Source organism: Ctenopharyngodon idella, chromosome 13 (genome assembly GCF_019924925.1).
Source record: "Ctenopharyngodon idella isolate HZGC_01 chromosome 13, HZGC01, whole genome shotgun sequence".
NCBI lineage: Eukaryota > Metazoa > Chordata > Actinopteri > Cypriniformes > Xenocyprididae > Ctenopharyngodon > Ctenopharyngodon idella.
In genome coordinates, this window is record NC_067232.1 from 29,778,224 (window position 1) to 29,799,257 (window position 21,034).

The 21,034-nt window shown below is 39.3% G+C and overlaps 1 protein-coding gene across 1 annotated transcript; it reads right to left on the reverse strand.

The window, feature by feature from the left end:
* Window positions 1-3,455: 3,455 nt before the first annotated feature.
* slc30a6 (solute carrier family 30 member 6) lies at window positions 3,456-20,891 on the reverse strand. Its single transcript, XM_051916052.1, has 15 exons — window positions 20,649-20,891; window positions 20,442-20,488; window positions 19,462-19,548; window positions 19,055-19,139; window positions 12,229-12,271; window positions 11,481-11,546; window positions 10,901-10,981; window positions 9,058-9,093; window positions 8,652-8,746; window positions 7,776-7,824; window positions 7,561-7,680; window positions 7,169-7,271; window positions 7,042-7,089; window positions 6,897-6,965; window positions 3,456-4,134 (listed from the first exon to the last, which is right to left on the reverse strand). The coding sequence occupies exons 1-15, from the start codon at window positions 20,839-20,841 to the stop codon at window positions 3,586-3,588; spliced, it is 1,671 nt and encodes a 556-aa protein (XP_051772012.1). The 5' UTR covers window positions 20,842-20,891; the 3' UTR covers window positions 3,456-3,585.
* Window positions 20,892-21,034: the final 143 nt, after the last annotated feature.

The window sequence follows — 21,034 nt, forward strand, 5'->3', positions numbered from 1 at the left end:
TGCGTCTTGATGGGAGCAACTCACAAAGTTGGATGGGTGAGTCCTACTGGCCGATGAACGGGGTAAACGAGTCTCAAATTGCCTTTTTGGGAAGGCCCACGTAGCCTCTGTCGGACAAGTGGACCTTACTGGCTGATGACGAGGTGCAGCGTGATTCGAACCGCCCGAGTGGGAGGGCCACACTGCCTCCAATGGGAGCAGCTCACGGCATCAGGTGAGTGGGCCCTACTGGCTGATGGCGGGGTGAACAAAATTTAAGCACCCTGCCGGGAAAGCTCTCGCAGCATCTGACGGGAATTCATTACTCGTGGCATCGGATGGGTAAGCCTTGCCGGCAGTCAGACAGAGAAAGGCAAGGTTGCTTGAGCGGGAGGGTCTCGCAGCATTCAACGGGAGTTCAAGACTCACGGCGTCAGACGGGTAAGCCTCGCCAGATGGAGAAAGGCATGGTTGCTCGACTGGGGGGGCTCTCGCAGATTCCGGCAGGAATTCAATACTCACGGCATCGGATGGGTTAGCCCGTCACTCGACCTGTAGGGCTCCTGCAGCATCCGACGGGAGTTCAATACTCTGCTTGCTGTCGACAGAGGATAGAAACCCACGTTTTTTTTTTCGATGTGGAACAGATTGGTCCTGATGTAGCTTTTGAAAGAGTCTGAAGACCATCACCCGAGAGCCTCGATCTGCTGCTGGGAGAGGCCTTTTTGGGCTGCTATGGTTTCTGTCCCGTTGTGAAAAGAGTGACTGGAGAATTTTTTCTTTTTTTTTCAATTCCCCCCATGTAACTTGCTGATTAACTACCATTGTATGACGTATCGTTGGAGAAACTAACCAACTAGTCAACTGTTTCCTGAAGCCGCAGTAACATGTTCACACCTCTGTAGTTCCTCTCAGGACTCTGTAGTTTCAACCACGTAAGTTTGTGATGCTGTTTGCGAATGTTCGTTGGAAATATGGTTTCGGGAAACACTATGTATCGACAGAATTTGTGACCATAGTTGCCTAGCGATGCTTTCAGGAAACACACCCCAGGACAGTGGGTCTCCAGGAGCAGTTCTGAAGACCTAGCATCTATATACCAAATTATGCAACCTCCAAAAGTCAGTATTTTGTAGAGAATCCTTTATGCTTTTTAATCGCCATAAACATTGCCAGTAAGTGCTGAAAAGCTTCTGACACTCTCTACTGGAATCTGAGCAGAAGCTTCCAGTGGATATCTTTGGTTTCCGTAATGTCACTGTTTTCTTCAAGTCCCACCAAGGATTTTCAGTGGGACTTGAGCCCAGAACCAAACTTTGGTAGATAGTTGGGATCATTGTCTTACTGGAAAGTCTAATGATCATCAAGCCTCAATTGACACAATAAAGGCATTACAAACTTATCTAAAATGGCCTGATACTTCAAAGAATTGGTCACATGGTCAAGATTTTCACTTCCTGCAGCAGCAAATCACACCCAACACAAGACTGGTCCAGCTCCGTATTTTACCATGGGGATGGTTTTCTGACAAGCTGCCAGCTGTCTCAGAACATGACATCCGAGTGACATTTCCAAAAGTATTTTGTATTAAAAGATGACTGAATATACAGGCCATTCGTCCAGAGTGTTTCCTGTGGCCTGAGACACTGGGATCAGCTTTGGCATTCCCCGTGCCCAGTCCTGTTCCTGGAGACCTACCTTCCTGAAAGTTCAGCTCCAACCCTGATCAAACACAACTGAAGCAGCTAATTCAAATCTTCAGGAGCACTGATGATTACAGACAGGTGTGTTTGATCAGGGTTGGATCCGAACTCTGCAGGATCTCCAGGAACAGAATTGGGCACCCCTGCTGTAGAGGTTTGGAGAATGGATGGATGGATATGCCACTTTAAGTTAACAATGCACTATTCTTAATTATGGTGATAAACATGTTAATTGAGCAATGCCATATTGTGAGCTAAAAGAAAGCTTGTATGCACAATAAATCCAAACATTCATGCTTATGTTGATCATCACAGTTCATAGAGTACAATCACTGTAATGTTTACACCATCTCTATACTGAAGTGAATGATCCTGGCTGTTTTACCGACAGTGAAGATCCAGGATGAGTTTGTGTAATTAGCAGGTTTGGCGGCGGCAGCACAAGAAGGTCAGCGGTTCGAGTCCTGGCTGAGTCTCTGGAGTTCTGCCCGTGTCAGGGGTAAATATATCCGTGTGGATAATTCCACTGTGGCGACCCCTAACGGAGCAGCCTAGAGTGGATGGGATTAGCAGGGTTGGGAAAACTGCAGAATTGAAGAGTGTGTATTTGAACACACAGGAAGCTGAATGACATAAAGTAGAAAGTCGTAAAATGCAATTCAAAAACATTTAACACAGATGATGCATTCTGGGAAATAACGTGTTCTTCTACCCTCATCCGCAATACTTAATTTATTAAATATGATGACATATCTATAGGCGAGCATCTATCCGTCCATCCAAACTTTCAAACACACCTTTGTCAAGGCAACATTCTAGTTAAAAATTTTTTTTTTTCATTTTAATTTACTTTTTTATATTCAGATTTAAATTGTAATTCAAATTCAATTCAAAATCAGAAACCGAAATTTTCAAGCCACTCTAAACTCAATTCTGAATGGCACACAATTCCCCCCACAAGCTCATTTATATTATCCCATGTGGATTAATTGATGTTCAGTGTGGTTATTGGTCCACAAAAAAAAAAAAAAAAAAAAAAAATCAAACTCTAAACAAAATGATTATGAAAACAAAACACTGAACTCTGTACGGTTTCCTGTAGGTGATATCCAGCTGTCAGTAGCTGTTTCCATCCACCTATTTATATGTGAATATATAAATATATAATCATTCATCAAGATGTGCATATATTCTAAAAATGTGCATTAAAAACGTATGCACTCAATTGAGGCGGATAATTTTTATCCAATAAGACGACATGCGCATAAACTACGATGGAAATACATTTACCAAATAAATCCCTCATTGCGAGGCTGTGATTGGATAACTGGACTAATCAGTGGACCAATCGCATTGCAACACCTCAAATGTTGGTTTGGTGGTTCTGAAACGCCTGAGTCAAAGTCTGTCATCAGAATGATTTGGTTTAATTCCCTCCAGAAGCGTCTCACACAATTGTATTCCCAAACACCAGCATCCGAACGCAAGAGAACATGACAGAGTTTATTGTGTTTCGTCTGATGCTCTGAGACCAACTCATTTATGATGGAGGAGGAAAGAGCCCGATTGCAGCAACTTCCATTTTTGTTACTGATATTTTGTGCCAGGAAGTGACGATTTTGTTCTCTTGAACACACTGGATGGAAACGCTGCTTTATTCGCAAATGTTTTATCCGATATTCCAATTTTACACAACTAGTTAATTTCACAACTTTGGATGGAAACAGCTTGTGTGAATGGCCCTTCACAAAGAAGACACTGGGAAAAATAATGTGACTTCACAGATGTCTGATAGCAGTTTAATACAAATAATGAATACAGATAAAACATCCAATGAGGATAAAACTCTTGGTCCCATTAAAATAAATACTCAGGGTCGTGATGGGTCGATTATGTGATCAGCTCACGGTCTCTTTTGGTCAGTTTGTGTCGCGGGCAGAGAGCCACCGTATCTGTGCGGCGCTGTATTTAGAGTCCTGTATCCCTGAACAGGCGGCATCCGTGTCCCGACCCCGAAGCCCAGCCTCATCCCGGGTCCCTGGAAGCCCTGGTTCAGAACGCTGGAGTAGGGCGACGTCCCGTAGGAGAGCGGCGCGTTGAAGGGCCTGTGCTGATGGGTCGTCTGGAACACCACCGGCTGGATGTGTTTGCCCGGCGTGTTGAAGGAGAACTCGGGTGGAGGGCTGCTGGGCTTTGCAGGCGTGGATGTGACCGGGTTCATCTCGTCGTGAGGTTTGGACATCACAGGAGGAAATGCAGCCGAAGAAACGTACTCCGAGAGACTGAGCGATCCGGCGGGAAGAACGCCAGAGGTCAGGGACGGACGGACCCAGTCGTCCTTAAAGATCTGAACGGTCAGCGTGGAGACTAGCACGTTCAATCGGTTGGTCACATGGGCCAAAACCATTTGCTCATCAGCATCCCTGCGGATGCGGACGTGGATGGAGCCAGCCTGTGCAAAAACACAGAGAGTTAAGATCTAAAAAACCTGTGATGACTAACCTGTAAGACTAGTCTTACAGTTTATGCAACCAGGCCCCAGGCCTTGACATTTCATTGAGGAATGTTTTCAAGCAGCTGTCACAACTTAATTACTTTACCTTCATCATCACAGCGGTTCAACCACGAGAACTATCAAGATATTCATTGAACAGACAGTTCATCTTCAAATTCTGACACATTTCCATTTGTCCATTAAAAGCCTATTCCACCAAAACTGACGCTTCAAAACCTTCATAAAGAGACTGTCAGGCCTGTCACCATTATTGATTAATCGTCTGATCATGGTTATTTTATCCAATTGTAATTATTTGAGATAAGCACAATAACTGTAGTTTTAAATTTCAATTACTTTTTGCCATCTAAATAAGGGAAATTTAATCATTTAAATAAATGGCATTAAACATGGTAACATAATCATAATCTGGCAGTTAGTAAATAATAAATAATATAAAAAAACATTTGAATGAAGTGCACAAAGACAGTCAAAGGTCTTCTTTCATACAAAATGAAGGTTTGTGGGTTTAATCAGACTGCATTATATTATATTTAGTGCTGGCAACTGATTAAAAAAAGGAACTAATTAATCACACATTTTTCTGTAATTAATCGTGATTAATCACACCTAACATTAAAGTTTTTAATATATTTTTATATTATAATAATTTCACATTTATTCTAATATTATTAATGTTGAAATAATGTTGTGTATCAAACACTTCAGCAGTCTTCACTGCATAATTTGGATTAAAATATAGATTTTTATTAAAGCTACAAAATGTATTTAATTAAGAGCAGTGAGTGATTTTCTCTCGTTTGTTCTTTGATTAACATGTCAGACTGTAGCAGGTTTATTAGGCTGCTGTCACTTTAAGACCCGCCGCACATGATGCAGACTCTTTATGGTCATTTAAGACTTTATTTAACTCATGTAAGACTACGACGATACTCGACTAAATGGGCATTTTGGCATCCTTTTATGTGTTTTTGCGTTAAATATTTTTAATGTTAAACTGAAGAAATTAATCGCATACGTTAACGTGTTAATTTTGACAGCACAAATTATATTACAAATATTATATAGAATATTAATATGAATAAATATTATTAATTTTCACAGCATTAAAGCAAATCATATGGACCTACATTATCATAATTTTTACTATTATATATGATTCAAAGTAAAAAATTAGGCCTTACACTGTATGTGACAAACAAAACAAAATTGAAGCGTTCTCTATATTCCTTTTATCTTTGTGTTTGTTTGTTATTTATGCGTTTGTTTTAGTGATTGTGAAGCACTCTGGGCAACAGCTGTTGTATTCAATGTGCTATATAAATAAATAAATAAATGAAATCACAATTATTTTTTTAAGACAATTAATCGTCAGCACAAAACATGCAAAAACAAACCTCTTCTGTTGACCATGAGCTCCATGTTTGTGCATTGATCAATGTTTATATGTGAATTAAAGCCTAAATTAAATCTGTTCATCATATGCAGCGATCGTGTCTCTTTAGAAGAGTTGGATTAAAGCGCTCCATTCATATGGATTAGTTGTGCGATCTCAATAACACTTTTTCATAAGGTTTCATTTGTTAACACTAGTTAATTACATAAACTTACAATGAACAATATTTCTACAGCATTTATTACTCTTTTACTAATACATTACTAAAATCAAAAGTTGTATTTGTTAACATTAGATAATGCACTAGTGAACCAACATCAACAAACAATGAACAATTACATTTTTACCAACATTAAGAAAGATTAATAATGCACATTGTTAATTCATGTTACCCAATGCATTAACTAATGTTTACCTTATTGAAGAGTTATGATCTCTATGAATTTGAAACATTTAGTTGTTTAGACTTTCAGTGGGTGGACAAAAATGAGTAAGAGAATAATAAAAAGATCTTCATTTGTGTTTTGAAGATGAAAACGTCTTAATGGTTTGGAAGGACATGAGTGATGATGAACTTTCTCTTTAAATAAAGATTACTGAAGTTTTTCTAAGCACACTGTCAAACAGCATCTATGATCGTATTATGCCAGTTTATCAGTTTTGGCAGTACAAACTTGTTGGAATTTTGGCTCAAAAACGTCTCGTCTGAAAGTTTGAAAAGGCTCTTAAAAGCTCTGAACACTTGAAGGTTATTGCATCATTGTACAGTTGTGTATCAGCATTAACAACTTCACACAAAAAGTTTTGATTATTTTTGTACTTTTTCCCACCTTGTTACACTTGTATTGTCAAAAATGACCGGCCATTTAAATATCTTATAAATCTCTTGTTATGCTACACTATCACCAAATACTGGATTCAATCTTTTTTGTGAGCTTGTTTTCTTTCAATTAGCACAGGTTAGGTATTTCTTTGATCTGAGCTCACGCACCTCAGCGTTTGAGTGAAAAGCTTATTCAACTCATAAACACTGAAGGTGCATAAACTCAGATCAATGAGGCCAAAAAGAAATACCAAACCTGACTGAAGGTGTTACCAAACCTTTCAGTGCTAACTGAAAGAAGACAAGTTCACAAAGAGATCGAGTCCAATATTTGGTGTTAGTATAGCACAACGAGAGATTTTTAAGCTATTTAAATGGCCGGTCATTTTTGACCCTGGAACGACAAAAGAGTGGGTAAAAACAGCCATAACGCAAGCCAACATAATGATTCAGTATTCCTTAGAAAGAAAATCTACACACCAAAGAGCCAAAGCCAATGGTCCAGAAGTGTTCATTCCTGACTTCCAGAACTCCATCCAGCGTGGACACCTGAAAAACACCAAGAATGAATGTGTCCTGCCGAATGAAGATGAGTGTGTGAATCTGATGAAGGACACGGACTGACCTCTCTAAGCAGTTTATCCAGCTGACCGATGACATGAGATGGGGTGGTCTGAAAGAGAGAACAACCGTGAGTGTCTGAACTCTGCACTGCTGACCGGATGGGTCTCATGAATCATGTGATCACACACCTGCAGCAGCACCTTCCCGCTGTACACGCTCATGGGGTACATGGTGCCGAAGGTCATGAGGGCGATGGCGACGGCAGACGCGGTGTCCATCGCGTGATAGTTACTGCACAACAAGCACACAAGATCATGTGACTCACTGACATCATCAACAGTACAGAAGCTAATATGGAAGCAGAAGCACATTCACTGGATCACAGCGAGGACCAGGCTACTGATATCTGGATGGAGAATATAATTCAAATATAAGGGAGGTTCAAAGAAATAAAACCGGTTTAAAGTTACAGTATAGAGCAGGCAGAGATGAGCCTGATGGCTTGTGGGTAAAAACCACTCTTCTGGTTGTTCATGACTGCATGTGTGACATCATGTAAGATACAGTGTCGTCTCCTCACCTGATTTCGATGAGCATGTAGGTGATGCCCAAAGCGAAGGCTCCGGCGAGGTTGATCAGCACAAACGGGTTCATTCTGGGCAGGAGAACGCTGCTCAGCGCCGGGATGAGTCCACACAGACTGCGCACACACACACACACGGACACGTCAGCGCATCATCGTTCACACGGTTTATCGCACATCTGAGGAGTGACGGAGTGAGACGCACGCCTTACCTTCGGCTCAGATCGGCCACGTGCTCCTGAAGCCAGCTGGTGCTCGCAGCTACAGACAGAAACACAAAACACTGTTACTGACACGAACACTTGATGCGGTCACTTAATGACCGTCACACATGTGATCTTCAACACCATGATCAGTAAACACACTCAGGTTGAGCTCCAGTCTAGTCTGTCTCAGTGTTTCCCATGTGAGACTTTAAAGCCCCAAGTAGACTTGGGTATTGTACAAATACAAAATTACAATACTCATGCCTTCATTTCCTCACTACCAACAGTTTTGGTGGAAAACTGCAATTTCTGTGAAAATGATTTACAAACATGTCTAGTGAAATCTTGTAATCATCTGTCGAGGAAAATGTTAGAATGTGAAAAAAAAATACTTAACTGTTCTCGAGCGCACATTAAACTGAGCTTACTGCATTGATTCACTGTGAACTGAGCCGCTCTGAGAGGCGGAAAACACCGGATTAGCTATGAAACAATCAGCGCAACAGACTAAACTTATTTAATTAAGTCGCAGCCTTTTTAAGCGCACTAAACCATATCACGAATTTGACTCTAGTTCAATTGACAGATGCTTTGCAAAAGCAACGGCACAAAACACAGCAGAGACCTTCTGTCACTGTGACTATATGTTCGGTTCATGATGAAACCATGATGTGTCAAATTGGACTGTAGTGCACAGGTTATTAATGCGAAACACTGCTCTCTGCACATTCGGCTGCTAACTGGAAGGTGGCGGGTTTGAACCGTGCAAGGATCGATTCATGAATTATCTTTAAATGACTGCCGAACTTAACCAGACTGTGTTCGAATGTGAGCAGGAGTCAAGAGTGTGAAATTAGACGGCTGTTTGTGGAAGGATCTTACCTTGAGACACAAAGACGAAGGGCTTGTTCTTGACAGACAGTAGAGTCAACAGATTGAAAAACAGAGCCACGAACGTTCCCACCAGCAGACGCCCCCTAAAACAAACACAGCAACACAGTATATGAGAGAGACCGTGAGAAAAACCGTACACCCCATGGGAAGCTCTGTCCTTTCCCAACGTATGAGCATATACAAGAACTTCATTTGGACAGCAAAATCTTTTGTTTCAAAATATCTACAGAAATTCAATGATCTTTTGTGAAGCTGGTGTTTAACCCTAACCCTGGTGTAAAGATGCAGGAAGGTTAGTGTGAGGATCAGGATTAAATCAGCTCACTATAGGAGCGTGTGTTTGTGTAAATCCTCCAGAGTGTGTGTTTGTGTGCTCAGTGACGGTCGTACTCACGTGTGAACCTCTGGCTGCTCCACAAAACGCTCCACACTGAGAAAGATGCACACACACAGAGAGAGACTCACTACACAAACATCTGACAGGCTCTACTGAAAAACTGAGGTAACTCATAACATCATGTCCTAATGTAAGTGTCTAATAAACCTGGCTTTGCATATCGCAAATACTGTTGGCTCTTTAGCCTCTTCAGACAGTAATGGTTTCTCATGGGGACGTCTGGATGGCATCTCAGTGATAAACTCATGTATTCATATTTATTAACGGTGGAGGAGTGAGTTCTGTGATCCTACGAACACAGAGTCACATGACTGTCAGCTGTAAACAAAGTGTCATATGCTTGGAATAAAATTAATAAATTTATATTTAATTTAAAAATAGGAAATTATAATAGGAAAATAATATCTAATTCAATGTTTGATTATTTAAATCCCCTATTTAGAATAGGAAAATTGATGCACTATTTTTTAAAATGTTTTGTTTTTGTTTTGCATTTGCATCAAAATGATGAATGTCATTTTAAAAATGTGGAAATTTGCAGTTAAAGCAAAGTAAGGTAAACATCTGACCCGGCTACTTGGTTTTTATTTTTAATGTATATAATTGTAAATAATATATGTTTTAAAGGTGCAGCAAGCAATTTTTGAAAAACTCTTGAAAGTGTATTAGACCAAGCAGCACAACACACTTGTAGCCAATCAGCAGTAAGGGGCGTGTCCACTCATGAGGGGGGAGGAGAGAGTGTGAGCTGCACAAGAGGGAGATTTGAAGAAAGACTGTAGAAAGAGAGATGGCTGAGAGACATTACAAAAGAGAAAAGGAGGAATATCACTGGGAAAAGAATGGTTATGATCAGGCAAGAGCTTTAGGACCCGCATTAATATTAGAAAAGCTTTCTAGCACTAGAGACTTAAGCGGGAAGGCCTGAAAATGGATGATAAGGTTGCACTGTTTCTGCTCCACATGAGTAACGTTGGTTTTGAGTGAGTACTGCTGCTGACTAACAACCAACTTTTGCTCGTATATACTCTTGTGTACCGTATGTTCATTTTTCACGAAGCATTATTTTGCTTTGCTTCAGAGACACTCTTGCATTGCATGTTTGAGCATTTTGGGGGCGGAGCAATGAAGGGAGGGTTGTGTTTGTTTGGGCTGATTTCAAATATCAGCAGTGTTCAACAACAATTTTGAGAAATCGCATTCTGCACCTTTAAAATTGTATTGTATACCTGTTGTTGCCATACTAATGGCTCATTTCATGTTTACGAAATATTATTCTTGTAAATACTTTCTAGCATATGAGTAATGAAGGTGTCCATATTTAGATTACATGCACATTACCGCAAAGCTCAATTTTTACAGTACGGTGCTTGGCAGGGGTCAAAAAGGACATACAATGTTACTTTTGCATTGATCCCCTCTTATAAACTCAGAAATGTGTTTTGAGTAGGTAATTCAGCCAGGAGTTTTTACGTGGTAAAAAAATACTGGCATTCTGGATTCAGATGGCAATAAAATCACTAACCCCTATAAATGCTGAAAATACATTACATCCCCATGAGAAAAAAAATTACCATCCGAATAAGGCTTTTCTTCCTCTTTTGTAAGTCACTCTGGATAAAAGCATCTACTAAATACATAAAAGTAAATGTCCTCTCTGCTGAGAGACTGAAACACTACAGTGAGGAGAAAAGCTGGAATCAGCATCAGCAGAAGCAGCGCTGTTGTCGATCTCATTGTGTAGATCAGCTGAATGTGGACGTGATCTTTAAAATGTCCACATTCCCACAGCACTGAAATATTGACGGGATCAAGTTCTGCAGAGACGCAGGGATCTCACCTTTCCTTCAGGATGAAGAGCGCGCCCAGCTGAACCAGCACTGTGGAGGCAAACACCGCCAGCACTTCAAAACGCTCGAAGCTGAGACCACAAACACACAACAACAACACACACATTACTGGAGCACACACACACACACACACACACACACACACACTGCACCTACTGCAGGAGGAACGCTTTCCTCACAGGAGCCTCGGTGACAAACTATTCACAGACCAAGAGCTGATTTATTATCTATAACCTTTGCAGTGCTGCCACCAAATGTGTGCGATATTATCAGGAAATCATAGTGGAAATATGACAAACAGTTTGCATATCTGTGCCAGCAAAGCAATTTTGGAGATGAGAACATAACCTCCACAAACTTGTTCACTCATCAGAATAATTCAAGTACACAATTTAGGAATTTAACGCTGCAGGATATTCATTTACTGTCTTTACACTGGCATGCACTGTATAAAGTCCTAGATCACATGTGATTTACACACAGCTCACACAACTGTTTCAGATGCTGTCGTGAATGTGAGTTTGAAGTGAGATAAACACATTGATATTTGAAGTATAAAGCGGTCCTCACCCAAATGAGTACACTTGACTGGGCTTCTTCATGGTCACCCAGAAACTCAGCAAACAGGTGATCAGACTGTGAGAGCGAGAGACACCAGACATTAAACAACCGCTGCATCACACAATGAAGTTTAAGACCAAAGTCAGAAATCACAGCATAAACACACTGTAAATCAGTGTTGCTTTCCTTCCGGTTATTTAGCTTGACAGATATGAACCTAGTTGTGCCACCCAACTCTAATCCTCTAATCCAGGGCTCGACAACCTACCAGGGTTTCTAAAATGCTTTATTTATTGCCTTTTCCCCCATCACATTATTCAGTGAATCTGCAGAGCTCACATCAACATCATATCTGTCCTGACGGAGAAGAGCACTTCAACTTCTACACTTCAGACTTTGGCGTTTATTTGGGTACTTTTCTAAGCAAATATTGATTTATGCAATTACTTGTGATTAATTTGATTTTTTTTAGCTAGATGTTTTTCCAAGACCTCTAACAAATATCACTTCAACTTACTAAGTCTAAATGAGATGTTGTGTTTGACTTGTGCATCACTGCTGAATCAAAGCAGAGCAATAAAGTCTTTGAGTATTTGTTTTGATCCTCAGCACTGGTCCACCACACAACACTCCTCCATTAACATGATTCGCTCACCTCACTACTAGTCATTTTGGCTACAGTATCCGCTAAAAACAGAAAAACAAGAGTAAATGAGGAACAAGCTTCTAATGCCATGTTATGACAAATGACACTTACCTGAAGAGATCGAAGATGGTGAGGTATGTGTATGCGGTTAAGGCTGAAACACAAGACAGATGTGGTGTTCAGAAAAGCACTTCTGGACTTCATGACATTATAACATTCAACACCATGAACCTTGGGAAACATGAGACTGGAACTAAACCAGATTTAGGTTTTTGTCATTTCAATATCCATCCGTGCGATCGTAAGTGCCGCGTGAAGGTGAAAGTTTTCCTTACGCAGGTTTTGCTCATTTTTAAGTTGGTCTCATGAATTTGCTGCACTGACCAACAGAAAGCTGCTTGGCTTGAAAGTGAGCTGTGCTTCATACATCTCTACGCTATTGACATTATTTCTCCCAAAATTTCACAGCAATTTCTCTAATGTGACTGCAGCTATAGGACGAGGCAGAACAACTTTTCATAAGTCTGTTCACTCGGCGGCCACATTTGCAACACCTCCGGGCATATATTTCTACATCCAAGACCTATCTGAATGGAGGAATCCTGAAATCTCAAAAACTGCTTGACGAAATCACATTTAAATAACATTTCAGATCAGCCACAAAATCTGACATGAACAGTCTCATAAATGGTAGGGATGCACGATACATCAGCCACCATATCAGTATCGGCTGTTATATGTTCATTTTTAATGTTACTGCTATCGATCCGATAAGAAAATTTGGCCAATATATTAAAGCCGATGAATAATGTGTTGTTTCCTCCAGCTGAGACGCTTTAGGTGCACACTGTTCACCATGATGGTTTTGAATTGCTTGAAATATGATTGAAATCACTTCAGAAAGGAAAATACAGTTAAGTACAACATGTGCAGCACTAGTCTGGCATATAATCTATATAATATTATAATGAGAACACGACTGTGAAAGAATGTTGTGAATTCTTTCCGTGTTTCAGCACATTGTTACGGGAAGAGCGCATCCGCAACAGGAGTTACACATTCTGACTAGCATGTAACCAAAGACTTAGATTTACACGTACACTTGTGTATTTGCATCATTTTGTGCAGATATAAGTTGTAATATTATGTTGTATAAATCTAATTAATCTCTTATAGGTTTCGTTGAGTTAATTAACCGTCTAACAAAGCGCTTCAGTTTGCCGGTGTTCATTATCTCTTCAGCTTCAGCGAACACAGTTCAAACAGCAATGCAGTTATTTGAAACTGCAATATTAACTTAAGATGATTATTTTAAAAAATATTGATGCATTATTAATAATAACTAGCACTGAGATTTTTGTTGTATCAATTTCAACAACAATATGGTTTAACTACAATAATTTAATAAACTGCCCATGCTCAGGCTATTCTATTTTATTTATCCACGGCAGAATCACTTTCTTTATATGCAAGTAATGTTGTCCAATGACTTGTTTGCATTATTTAGGCATTATTTTATTTTGTTTGTAAGGCAATAGATTATTTATTTATTTATTTGATAAAGAAAGCTGGCTATAGGAGTGTAAAAGTCATTTTAAATCTTGTTGAAACTAGGCTTCTGTCCTGTATGTGTTTGATTTATGTTGAAGTGTTTGGGACATGGCTTTTAATGCTGAGACTGTTGTTTTTGTAATCAGGCTCTCAAAAATTATATAAATTTAGATTTATCGGTTATCGGTATTAGCCAAAATTTTCATATCGGTGGATTTCTAATAAATGGGGTCTCTTTTTTTCCCAAGGCCAGCATAATTTTAAAATTGTTTTCAATGGGAGCGCTACATTATTAAAGGTGTGGTTGATTATGATTTGACTTTTTTAACTTTAGTTAGTGTGTAATGTTGCTGTTTGATCATAAACAACATCTGCAAAGTTACGACACTCAAAGTTCAATAAAAGAGAGATATTTTCTTTTACAGAAATTGCTTTTTAGGACTACAACAAACAGCTGGTAGGGACTACAACGAGCTTCTTCTGGGTCAGTGACATCACTAACCCTAAAATTTACATAAGCAGCCCAACACGGCCCCGCCCCCTTTGTTGTGTGTTCTCGGGGGTGAGGCCATGTTGGGCTGCTTTAGAGAAGAGGAAGAGTTGTTGTAGTAGAGTGTTGTTGACATGCCGTCATTTTACACCGGACTGCTTCACAAACGAGGGTCAATTCAACGCTGGATTTGCACTAAAGATTAACATGATGGCACATGCTAGTGGATGAGTTGAATCAACTCCACAGCAACTACATTAATTTATCCACTAACCATTCAGAAACGACCAGTTTCATTCTAAAAGTTGTAACTTCTTCCTGAGTCTCTCCATCAGTGTCGATCCTCATTTTGGCTGCGTGAGATTCTCCAGCTTTGTTGTTGTCGAGCGACCGAAGCACGAGCTGTCCCCTTTAAAAATGGCAGCAGCGTGACGAGCTGCTGAGTGTCTATTTCATGTTGAGCGCTGGGCATTTTTCTGTATGCCAACAGTTGAAAAATGTTCAACTTTGGGCAAAACACAGTCACTTTTTACTAAGCCGTCCAATCACAGTTGAGGAGGGGCGGGACAAATACAACACCGACCAACCACCGCATTCTGCTTGTACAATGATAACAGACGACAACAACAACAAGCAGCACAACAACTGAACAAATCATCTAAAACAAGAGCTAGAGCAAATACTTTACATTGTATCGACAACATAGCAAAGGTGTTTCCAGCTGACTAAAAATGCTTAGAAGGCGGGATTTATTCCGCCATATTGTGCGTTGCACTTTCTCCTATTCATAAGTAATATCAGTGCACCGTCTTAGTATATCTGAAGTCTTTGGACAAAATCATGGTGACTATGCCCTGCTTTGAGCAAATCAGAACGCCTTAAAACTCCCATCGACACCCAGACACTCATACACCAGCGTCGACTAACATACACAACACTTTTTGACCACCAATCCATGTAGTCCTCTGTAAGGAACAAGAGACAAACCTGAAATCCTACAAGAAAGATAGAAATCTGTGACTGGATACTATAAGTATGGCGTAATGACACTTGCCAAAGACAGATGAGGCAATGCATAAATAAATCCCGCAGCGGCGACATAGAAGACACACATCCTTGTAGAGTACAGTGTGCAGATTAAGGTGACTTGTGTATGTTTACAGACCCAATCAATGAAGAAGAAGAGGAGATGAAGACGCAGCGGTAAACCAAGCCAGGATCTTTAGCTGAATATTTAATAACATCTACAGGCCAGAGCATCAAAACACATCTGATCGTCCTCGAACCCTGACCTTCAGCATCTCACTTCAGGCCTCATGGGAGCTCAGCGCCATTAGAAGCACTCAGTGCCGGCCGGTTACGCGAAACATAAGCGAAGCGTTCAGGAGCCTGGAGCGCGGCCGTCGTCGCAGCGGCCCCGGGTGAGTATCGGCTTTCTCTTCTCGCTGGTACTTTCGGTAAAGAAGATTTGCAAACTGCAGCGCTCAGCTGTCATGGAGTTCAGGAACACGCATCGAGCGGCTCGGCTCGGGTGTCTGTCAACGCGGCACATTAAAATAACAATAGATAGCTCCAGATGTAAACTAAAAGCTTTATTGACAAACTACAAACTAACACCTGGCGGGGAAACGGAAACCGGTGGGAGGAAGTGGCGAAGTAGAGGAGTAAACCGAGAACCGGCTGAAAGACTGCTGCTCCTGCAATAAAACAACAGTCCAATAAAAACATCCCGCCAGCAAAACATATCAAAACCTTATGATTACACAACTGCAGCGTTCAACGAACATCTACAACACAAACCACAGCAGATTCATATCACAGCGCACGGGAACCACGAGCAATGCATGAAGGGATTTTACGCCAGCTGACGCTGCAAAGGTCACGGGTTCATTTCCCAGAGAGTGTCAATTATGACACCACAAGTGGACAACAATAAACTGATCTAAAAGAGTGAAGAACAACAAACAGTGTTTGATAGAGCATTAGTTATCGACAGACACCAGAGATTGTTTAATTTTGCATATTTAAGTGTGAAAATAAGAGAGATGACTATATGTGGGTCAATGGCGCGACGAGTCATTTTTTTTTATCCAAAAGCCTTAATAATAAAAAACAAAGATATGACATCCAAAGTATGTAAGGTAGTACAACTAGATCTCTTATTGAATCCAAAAGGTTTTAATTATATTTTTCTACATATAAAGCTATTTTAAAGATTTTGAAGTGTCATTCGGTTTAACCGTCCAAAGGCCAATACAGCCATTCCCTTTGTGATTAAAATATATTAAAATGTAATAAATGTATATATTTTTTATTCTGGCATGATTTTATAACATCATATATCAACATAGTGCAAAATGGTATTAAAATTATGTGTAGAAGTCGTTGCTTTGTTATGAGAAAGAATGTTTGGAAAAATGAATTTAATTGATGTCATTCGGAGTAACCAATAGGAAGGGACCATTTTGGACCAAGTCATGCGGTCAATATCATGTGACAGGATGTGACATCATTCTGACACCTGCAAAGGACCACATGGTCATGAAGCAAAGTAACGGACTCTCTCTTAACTATTTGATAAATTCATGTTTTCACTTGCTCATACACGTCCTGAAACATCAGGTCATTCAGTACAACTGCTATAAAACATGGACAATGTTGTAATATTTTAAAAACTTGTACTAAATATAAAATGTTTGATTGTCCTTTTGCTAGCTAGCTAGATATCAGCCTGTTAGCATTGTTTGAAAATGTCGTCATTCGGTATAACCAAAAGTGTCATTCGGTAAAACTGAAATTTTGGTTAAACTGAATGAATTTTTTGGTGACAAATTTTGTCCATCTTGTAAAAAATGACAAAAGCAGTGTTAATTGATTATAAAACCACATAATCTCATTATTAACACTTAATAAAACTTCAAAATTATTATATATATCTCCATTATGTTTTTTAACACTTTTAAAAACCTTATTCGTCAATGACCCATGTACATGTAGATTAAGTGAGCATTAGATGATATAAGAAATGCAAATCTCAAAATGAATATCCAGTTTTCATACTGTAATTCACTTGTGTCATTTAAAGCAATTAATTTCAGTTTTTTTCCCCCATTTATTTAGACAGAATAGTGTAGAATTTTCATATCAGCCATTTATCAGTTACTGGCCATAATTTGAAAACAATTATTGCCTTATTGCATAGGCCTGAATTTGAACATCTTTATTTACAAATTAAATGCATTTTAAATAAATGAAAGGTATTTGTTTATTTGGAGCTGATGGACACAAACCAACATATTACATTACACTGGAGCTGATCGTATAATATCTGATATACGCTTCAGCTCCGCAGACTGAGTGTGAAGAACATCAATCAGATCAGATGTCACTCATGATGATTCATCTGCTGATTACAGCTTGATAAACATGATCAACCACTGCAGTGAACAGAGCGTTATCCACTTCACCAGCCCTTTTACCAGTGGAAAATTAAAGTTAAATTCATTAGAAGGATCTGAAGGATCCTGCAGGCACACGTCAGACAAAAGTCAGCATGAAATCAAGATAGAGTTAATTTGATTTCTTATTGCATGTCACTGGACTTATTGTGAACGATGGTTTTGTTTACATTTGCACATAAAATCATATATAGGACCTCTAATGTTTAATCAGAATGTCATAACCTGCTCTTCCTGTGATTGAGCTGGTCACGGTCAGATCCGTCTCTGCAGGAGACACACAACACATACAATTTGTTTATGCCACATTTGAGCAGCTCTTGATTTAAGCGTGAGAACTGCTGCTTCACTAAGATTCACTAAATTATACATTGTTTTTCTGTTTTTCTCTCACTGAACCCTAGAACTCATTCTGAGGAAGATCATGAGGACATCAGGAGCTTTACATGCAGAGACCATTGATGTTCAGATCAGATCTACTGAGAGCTCAATACTGGACAGATCATGTTACTCACATGATCTAGAGTCCTGTGAAATCTGTTTTATTATTTCCAAGATTCCATTTTATTTTATTTTTCTCCAAATTATGTGTTTTTATATTTAAATTTCTGTATTATATTTTAATGGTTTAATTAAATTTTAATAATCGGTTAACATAGGATGTGGAATCAATTTAACTCATAAAACATTTAAATTAATAACATTAATTTATTTTAAAAAAATAACAATTTACTAATTTTAACAATAATATCTATGAAATGTGTTTTATGTTTTCAGAAATTCTGCCTGTTTTAATTTTTCTGGATTTTGTCTTTTATTTATTTATCATCATCAAAAACACCAATCAAATGAATGTGTAAAACTTCAACAAATTTATCAAATTTATAAAATGAAATCAAATTAAATTTGAAGAATTCCTTTCATTTTTTGGCAAACAAAGTGCTGCACAACAGAGAAAGATTTCAATATTCCTTAATGTTTTAATAAACCGTATTATTATTATTATATTACTCCTTTGAGAGGAGAATCCTACTGTACAACAGAAATATAATTCTTCAAGTTAAACTGAAGTTTTATTCTGGCGGTTGATGTGAGTGTGTTTCTGCTGATAGTTTTCTCAGATGAAACGCTGCTGAAGAGACTCAGCTCTGGAGATCATGTGATGCAGTAATGATGTAATATAGTGAGATGCAGACGAGTGCTTGAGTTTGTGTAGAAGAGCGAACAGACAGACTTCAGGTTCACACACACAATCTCCATTTGATCAGTGTGCAGCCCTACGATTTATTCATGCAAAATTTGCCAAACTCAGTCTTATTCCACGTTGTACAGTAAATCCGACACGCTGCTCCACACATTACCAGACTACACTGATCTAACTCAATCACAAAGCAATTTGACGGCCAAATGTCGAGCATGCTGGGTAACGTGTGCTCACCCATACTGTTGGTGGAACTGCACCACATCAGCAGACAGGCCGTGCACACCAGATTCAACACGCCAAACAGGAGGATCCTCCAGGACTGAAACACACAGACCACAGGAACACTTCAACACTGTCTCTGTGTGTGTGTGTGTGTGTGTGTGTGTGTGTCATTACATGAGACGCTCATGTGAAACAGTGACCCCTACTGTCACAAAAACACTAACTCAGTCAAACCAGTCGGTTCAGATTTCAAGAAATGCTTGTCAAAACCTGCATCTAGAGTTACATGGAAGAAATGCAAAGTAACATGGAGTTTACGTCTCATATTTCCACTTCTTTTTTTAAATTGCGGCTATGTTGTTTTAAAGTAATTTCAGGACTTGACTAGTTGAGTGTGATGAAGGCGCTGCTGAACTCACCCGTCTGTCAGACGTCACCAGACTGAACTCCTGACTAAACTTCCCCAGGACGGAGCGGTGCGTTTTGCGGAAGGGATGAATCGTGCCCTGCAGGGATGGACATCAGAGCACAGCAAACCAGGATTGTGGGTAGTGTATTAATGGAAATGGTATTCACTACTCAGCCAGCACCCTCTCCCATGAAGCTTTGCAAATGACCAAACTGAGTACCAAAACGATCCACTACCATATGAAAGTTTGGGGTCAGTATGATTTTGTTTTGTTTTGTTTTTTTTAAAGATATTAATGATTTTATTCAGTAATGATGCATTAATCTGATCAAAAGTGACAGTAAAAACATTTATATTGTTACAACAGATTATATCTCAAATAAATGCTGTTCTTTTGAACTTTCTATTCATCAAAGAATCCTGAGAAATAAAATCTATCACGGTTTCCACAAAAATCTGAAGCAGCACAACTGTTTTCAACATTGATAATAATCATAAATGTTTCTTGAGCAGCAAATCATCATATCAGAATGATTTCTGAAGGATCATGTGACACTGAAGACTGGAGTAATGATGCTGACAATTCAGCTTTGATCACAGGAATAAATTACACTTTACTATATATTCACATAGAAAACAGCTGATTTAATTGGAATAATATTTCACTGTTTTTACTGTATTTTTGATCAAATAAATGCAGCTTTGGTGAGACTCTTTAAAAAACATTAATATAATCTCACTAACCAGTGTGTGTCTGAAAAGAAGTGTTGTGAGAAATGATCACTCAAAATATAATTTATTAATAATTTAAAACTTTTTAAACTTGCCACATTAAACCCTTTTATGAAAAATGTAGGCTATACAAGTTTTTCAAAACCAAGAACTTGGCGAAAGTGCCAGATTTTTACGGTATTTCCCTTTTAACAATAATAAGGCATGACGTGTGACAAGTCTGTATTGTGTTGATATTTGACTGTACATGTGTCTTACCAGCACATATGTGTCAGTCTCATGCTTCTTTCTGTGCACTGGAGCATCTGAACATGAAAATCAAACACAATTACTCATATTTCACAGACAGCCTGAGGAAAACAGACTGAGAGAAACTCAAACTCACTCACTCACACTCACACTCACACTCACTCTCTCTCTCTCTCTCTCTCTCTCTCTCTCTCTCTCTCTCTCTCTCTCTCTCACCCGAGTCTTTGATGCTGATCACGTCCAGCACCACCATGTCAGGCTTATCCGAAGGCGACACTTTCCTCTCGGTGACTCCAGACGGCACTACATCGGGTTTGTTGCTCAGTTTTCTGTTGTAGTAATCAGAAATATGACTGTGATATGGGTTATTATGAGCCATCACAGACGTGGACGAGCCGTCCAGCGCCATCTTTACTTCCGCTGAACGTCTAACGTCTTACGTCACGAGCTGAGCACATGCTTCGCGACAGCCAATGACAGCGCTGCTGGTTGTTTTATTCGGTTAACACCAGTTAGTGTAATTATAAACATCAAACTATTTATAAAACAAACATTAAATGGGAGAGAATAAAAACACAGAGGAGGAATGAATAACCAGATTT